Source organism: Manihot esculenta, chromosome 4 (genome assembly GCF_001659605.2).
Source record: "Manihot esculenta cultivar AM560-2 chromosome 4, M.esculenta_v8, whole genome shotgun sequence".
NCBI classification, from domain to species: Eukaryota; Viridiplantae; Streptophyta; class Magnoliopsida; order Malpighiales; family Euphorbiaceae; genus Manihot; species Manihot esculenta.
The window spans coordinates 2,202,020-2,209,119 of NC_035164.2; the positions used below are offsets into that span (position 1 = coordinate 2,202,020).

The following is a 7,100-nucleotide window of genomic DNA, read 5'->3' on the forward strand; positions in this document are numbered from 1 at the left end:
TACTACAATAAATTCACTCAACAACCTTTACTCAATCTTAAAACTCAAACCAATTACAACTCAAGACATGCTTTCAAGAAATTAATGATACGGCTCAAGGTTTTGAGAGAGAGAGAGAAAAAAGCTTTAATCTCAATAATTGTATACTTAGATCGTTGTTGTAAACTTTTCATATCAAAAACACATTATATTTATAGTTCTGTCATAAATATGACCGTTGGGAATACATTAAATACAAATAGAGCCGTTTGCATACAGAAATAACCGTTATATCATGACTAGAAAAACTCAGGTTCAGCGGCCTAAGGTTAAAGTTCAGCGGCCAAACCATTTGAGGTGAAGAACATCTTTCTTGAAAATAGACTTTCGGCGGCCTAAAGTCCATGTTTGGCGGCCGAACATTTTGGACTTTTGCCTTTGTCCCTTCTCCTTCGAAAGCCGAAAGTGTCACTTTATGGGGCATATTGAAAATAAACTTTCGGCGACCTAAAGTCCATGTTCGGCGACCGAACATCTTGGACTTTTGCTTTTGTCCCTTTTCTTTCGGAAGCCGAAAATTTCACGTTAGGGGACATGTTGAGAACAAACTTTCGGCGGCCTAATATCCATGTTCGATGGCCGAACATATGGGACTTTTGTTTTTGTCCTTCAATTTCGGAAGCCGAAGTTTTGACTTTAGGGGCATGTTGAAGACAGACTTTCGACGGCTTAAAGTTTATGTTCGGCAGCCGAACATATAGAACTTTTGTCTCTGTCTTTCACTTTTGGAAGCCGAACATTTGACTTTAGGGGCGCAAAAATATTTCTTTAAACTTTGAAAAATTATAACTTAGACTATGAAACTCCATTTTTTCAATCTGTTTGAGTTTTTGCAACCTATATTTTTAGATCTTTTATTTTGATAAAAGATAATTTCAAAATCACTCCTTTTAAAAAATTTCATTTTGGTCCCTCAAAAATAATTATTTAAAACTTTGCCATATTTATAAACTTTTAGGATTAAAATAAAACTTGAGCCATCACAATTAATTAATTGAAATTAACAATACATAAATTTACAATACATAAAGAAAAAAGTTACAATCTAATCCCTTTCTTGTGACATGCTTCCAAATTTGATATTTTTAATTTTTGAAACTAAAGTGATCTCATTTATTTTAATAAGGAACCTACAAGCTCAATACAAACACTTTTGAAGATAATTAGTAGCACACCAATTATTTATTAGTTATCAATACAAGAATTAGAACACTTAGGTCCAACAGAGTTATTATGCACAAAACTACATACTATTGTAGTAGAGCCGATAAAAAAAGTAGAGAAGTATATTTGTTATTTTTAAAATAATAAAAATAAATCAAAATCATTAAGCAAAGAAGAAAATGTTATTAATATTGAAGAAAATATCAATAACACTTGCATAATAATTCACATGAATTTACAGGTATGTCCTAGAGATGCACTTGGTTCATGAGAGCCAGGATGGGAAAATTGCAGTAGTTGGAATTTTATACAAATTAGGAAGACCTGATTCTTGCTTGTCATATGTGAGTGTTATGTACAACCGGTTGACAGCTGTTAGCATAAAACAAGTGATATTGGTTCATGTAGCAGCTCATTACGTGAGTTCAATAATATGCTTCTTGATCATATTAAACTTTAAGCCCCACATGAAGATCAGGGGATAAACACAAGAAGTTGCAGAGCTTCTAACTTTGAAGAAGAAAGCAGAGAGCTTCTAGCATTGGAGGATTTTAACTTGTCAATTTTTCTCTTCCATGAGGCCTCTGCTACCACCCACATAGTGCCAAAGAAAAAGAAAACACAATATTAAACTAATTATGATTATAAATGTGTTGAATTACTCCTGATCAAGTTTGACTCAAGCCAGAAATTCTGACAAGCTAATTTTAAATTTTTCAAAATTCAGCTCGGCTCCATTTTTTTACTTTTCAACTAGTAGGACATATTTGGATTCAGAACAGTAACAAAGTGATAACATGAATTACAGAATGACACAATGCATTAAAATTTTATTATTTAAAAAGGAACTACTGCAATGGAACCAAAGTGACATCTTGAATTACACTCCTTGCTGTACACATACTATCAGTTTAAATATAGAAATGAGGAAATGCAGAATGCTATTACAGCACTTAGTACCAAAATCACACTAAAACTGAAAGCAACAAGATTTGCAGAAGAAAAAAAAAAACTGCTAACAGATTGGCAGAGGTGTGCCATCCCAATCCTTTAGACATTCAAGAAGAGGATCAATGATCTTTCCTTCACAAATTGCTGTAAACAACTTTTCAAATTCCTCACCAGGAGACCTCAGCTTCTCTCCTGTCAGAAGTTCAGTCCCCAAAGCTTCTCTCACGAACTTGTACAGTGGATAAGACCTGCACTCTTTGATTCTGTTTGGGACTGCAGGATTCCCACTCTCACAAGCAATTCTTGCAGCTTCTACTTCTTCTGGCAAGACTGACTTCAGTTCGTCTTCGAAAGCACCTATCTTGAGGAAGATTGAAGCATGCATATTGTTCATATAATCATTGTTTGTTAATGCATGATCCACAATGACTTGTCTCAGCTTCTGCATTAATGGGTAAGTTGAGTTACATGGATCATCAATGTATGCAAAGACTTGCTCGCAATCGACTACTCTAAGCAGATCTTTCTCACGGAATCTTGAAGGATGACGCTCACCATTAACTACCATGTTTAGAATCTTCTTAGCCACTTGGCTCACTGTGTTCTTAACTGTACTCTTCAAATTCTCTTCTAAATGCCTTAAATCTATAGCCTGGCAAAGTGCAACCAAGAAAGTTGAGGACATGAGCTTTAAGATATCAACTGCTTCTGCTGTTTTTCTCGAAGAAATCAACCCTAATGAGTTCACATCTTGATTGTGCTGCTCAGCACTGTGAACATGGTTTGTGACAGGATTTGCAAGGTATTGAAGCTCAGAGCAATAGGCTGCCATGGCAATCTCAGCACCCTTGAAACCATAATCCAAGCTAGGATTCCTTCCTCCTGTGAGATTTGAAGGCAACCCATTATTGTAAAAATCATTAACAAGCTCAGAGAATTGAGCAAACATGAGTTTCCCAATTGAAGCTAATGCCAATCTAGCGTTGTCCATTGAGACACCAATTGGGGTCCCCTGGAAGTTTCCTCCATGCAAGGCTTTGTTCCTTGAGACATCAATCAGTGGATTATCATTCACAGAATTAATCTCTCTTTCAATGGACTTGGTTGAGAATCGAATCACTTCAATTTGTGGGCCTAACCATTGTGGTGATGTACGAAGAGCATACCGATCCTGCTTAGGCTTCTGCAAAGGATCCATCTCATGCAACTTCTTTGCTTCTTGAACATATGAACTTCCATCCAAAATGTGTTCCATAATAGCTGCAGCCTCAATCTGCCCAGGATGATGCTTCAATTTATGCGTCAAATGATCTGTAAACTCAGGTTTCCCTTGCATAACTTCAGCAAAAATAGCTGATAAAACTTCTGATAAAAGAGCCAATACATTAGCATCAAAAAGTACAATAGATGCCAAGCCAGCACCAACTCCAGTGCCATTAACAATAGCAAGACCCTCCTTAGGCTGCAACTCAAAGAACCCGCCGGCGATACCAGCCAGGCGAAAGGCTTCTCCGGCATCAAGGGTTTCTCCGTTAGGCCCTACTGCGGTGGAATTGGGTCTGCCAGTTAGGAGTCCGGCTATGTATGAAAAGGGGACTAAGTCGCCAGAGGCAGTTATTGAGCCGCGCAGAGGCAAGCATGGAGTGATGTTGTGATTAATGAGCTTTGTTAGGGCTTCTAGGATCTCAAACCTGATGCCGGAGTAACCCTGGAGGAGAGTATTGATTCTCACAAGCATGGCTGCCCTTGTTGCTGTTCGCGGCAATGTATGGCCTGATTCTGCTCCTTTGCCAAAGATTCCGGCATTCAAGAACCTGAAGCAGCAGACCATACCCTGAAGATATTAGTTTACTGAAATGTGTTAATTAAAATCTATTAATTAACCTTTTCAATAATTTTAATTTATTAAAATATTTTTAATAGATATTTTTTATAAAATTAAAAAATAAATTTTTATATATCATAAAAATTAAATAATAAAAAATTTAATAATTAAAATTAATAAAATAACTAATTTTTTTATAATATAAAAATTAAATATTTTTTTAAAATAAAATATATACAAAAATATATCTAATTCCTAATCCTATTACCTCACCAATGGGGTGGGGTGCTTCTCTAAAGCATGGAACTTATATATCACATCACGTGGACCCAAAATTTAATGCTACGCACTCTTTTAGACAAGTCACAGACCAATCACGACTAAACACCTACCTAAAACAGCACCTCACTTCCTTCATACCACTAAATAAAAATTTTTTAAAAAATAGGGAAAATATTTTTCTATAAATATGTAATTTTTTTGTTCTTTTCAGAATATAGAATAATCAGATAAATAAAATATTTTTTTTCTTAATACTTTTAATGTGATAGAAATAGAGGAAGAGAAAATTTTGCCTAACTTTGGTTTATATGAATTTAACACATAATAATATTTTTAAGAAAAATGTATTTTATATTTTATATTTTTTTATATTTAAAATATTTAAAAAATTATTTTATTATATAACTCATCAATTATATTATGAATTTTCAAATTAAAAGAACATTGTAGACTAAAAAATAAAGGGCCTACCTAATAAGCTCCTGCTGCAGCGCGGCTCCTTGCTTGGTTCTTCTATGGGAAGTAGCACCGAACCCTGTAGTGACCCCATAACTATCTGTCCCTTTATTCATACTCTCAATTACCCAATCACTGCTTGCCTTCACACCATCCCTAGCTGACTCGCATAACTCCACCGCCACTCCATTGCCGCCTCCACTCGCCACCGCCGCCACCTGTCCGACAGTTAGCGTCTCCCCCCCAAGTCGAACGACCGCCCTCCTATATTCCCTAACCATTTTCTTCACCTCCTCTACATGGCTGCCATTCAATGCCTCCGCCGCTAAACCCCACTTCAATGGATCCTTCTCCACGCAGCACCCATTGCTATATTTGTGATCCCCATTTTGCTTTCCGCCGGACACTTCCATTGAGACGAAAACAAAGTGCAAGAAAAGGTGTCAGGTGGCTAAACCCTGTTTGGTTACTAAGAAAATTTTTTAGGGAAAATTTTTATTATTTTTCCTCTTCAGCACCATGCTTTCATGAGGTCTTTAAATAGAGAGAATGGTACGTATTAAAAAGAGTGACAGGTGGGATACTGGGTGTGTTAGTTGAAACGCATTTTTGGCCGTTTGATCTTCATGCAATCTAAGGGCTGTTGTTTTGACACGTTGGATCAATGGGAGGAGCAAGTAGGAAATGCATGATTCTCATCTTACCCGTCAAATGGGAGGAGGTTGGTGGGTTGTATGGTATAAGTTATTATACAAAATAGTCAGAGAAAAATTATTTAATATGCTCATTAATTATTTAACATTAATTATAATAAAATTTATCAAAATTATCATAATTTTAATTTAAATTTAATAATTAAAATTCTTATATGTACATTTATTTTTTAATAAAAAAATAAAATATTAATTATAATGATATTTATATAAAATCTACTATAATCAACTATTAAATTATAATTTCTATATATACAATTGCTGAAAAAAATTTTCATCAGCAAATAATATAATATGGCAAGTCAAGATAAGTCAACGCTTGTATAGATATCATTATTAGAAAAAGTATATAGCAGCCCCAAATTTTTTTAGAAAATTATAATTTAAATTTTATAATATAAAAAAATTTATTAGTTAATCTTTTAATTTTAAAAAATTCATTAAAATATTATTAAAATTTTAAAAAATTTATTAATTAATTTTTTATTAGTTTTAACTGTTACGTATTATAAAAAAAATTTAAAATTTTTTTGATATAGAAAGATTATTTAATAAATATATATATATATATAAATTATATAAATTAATAATTATTTAATTAAATAATTCAATTTTTTTTAAAAAAATATTATTAAAATAGTTAGATATTGACCATTGATTATAACAAAATTCATATGCATGAGATTTGAGTAGATGAATTTGATTTTTGTGTGATAGTGTTGGTGATCCAACAACCTCAGCCAACATTCATTTGCTTGGTAGTTGGAGTCTACATGTAATGTTAGAACTTATAATAATAAAACTAATTAATAGTTTGAGATCACATAGCATAATTTGTTGCATTAAAAGGTTTATTAATTTGTATTTTGTCAAAATTAAATGCTTTTTTTTTTTAATTTAATTAAAATAATTATATATTTTAAGATAAATTAAACTTTAATTTTTGAGTTTTAATATAATTAATAGATTGATCCCTATATTTTTAAAATTAAATACTTAAATTTTTCTATAATTAATCTGTCCAAATTAGAGTTCACTCCATCCATTTTTAACGTGAAAATGAATAAATTAGATTTGAATAATTTGGTTTAGCATAATTAATGAATCGATATATATATTTTTAAAAGCCTATATTTAAATCTGTCGATAATCAGTACGTTCTTATTTATTATAATTTAATATTTTAATTCTTTAATTTTTATTTGAAAAAACACTTAAATCTCATTAATTTTTTGTTTACAATATATCATTTAATTAATTTTTAACACTTTTTATTCTTCAATTTTCGTTCATTAAAATATTTCAATACGTATAATTTTAAAACTTTTTAAAAATATTTATAATTTCAGTTATTTTTAAGTGGTATCAAATAATTTTTAAGTATATTATAAATTTTTATAAAAAATATTTTAATAAAAAATTATACTCTCACAAGAAATTTAACCAATCACTAGTTTTAAACTAATATCTATAATGAATGAAAAAAAAATATAATTTTAAACAGATTAAATATAAAAAGTTTTAATAATTTAATTTTAAAAATATAAAGACTAATTCGTCAATTATATTAAAATTTAAAGATTAAAGTGTAGTTTACATAATATAAAATTTTTTATATATATTAAAAATAATTTAAGTGTATTTTTAGATATTTAAAATATTTATTCTCT

The 7,100-nt window shown here is 31.3% G+C and overlaps 1 protein-coding gene across 2 annotated transcripts; it reads right to left on the reverse strand.

Moving 5' to 3' along the window:
* Positions 1-2,005: 2,005 nt before the first annotated feature.
* On the reverse strand, positions 2,006-5,238 carry LOC110613960 (phenylalanine ammonia-lyase). Of its 2 annotated transcripts, none has more exons than XM_021755397.2 (2): positions 4,733-5,238; positions 2,006-3,968 (listed from the first exon to the last, which is right to left on the reverse strand). In XM_021755397.2, the coding sequence occupies exons 1-2, from the start codon at positions 5,128-5,130 to the stop codon at positions 2,219-2,221; spliced, it is 2,148 nt and encodes a 715-aa protein (XP_021611089.1). In that variant the 5' UTR covers positions 5,131-5,238; the 3' UTR covers positions 2,006-2,218. The 2 variants fall into 2 exon arrangements, with proteins under 2 accessions (XP_021611089.1, XP_021611090.1); XM_021755398.2 differs by having other exon boundaries at positions 2,006-3,988; positions 4,733-4,991.
* Positions 5,239-7,100: the final 1,862 nt, after the last annotated feature.

Bases quoted from the DNA above. Each gene is read 5' to 3' on its own strand.
- LOC110613960 (XM_021755397.2), bottom strand. From the start codon at position 5,130: ATGGAAGTGTCCGGCGGAAAGCAAAATGGGGATCACAAATATAGCAAT. The intron at 3,969-4,732 runs GTAGGCCCTTTA...CTGCTGCTTCAG, and splicing joins CTGCAGCAGGAGCTTATTAG to GTTCTTGAATGCCGGAATCT.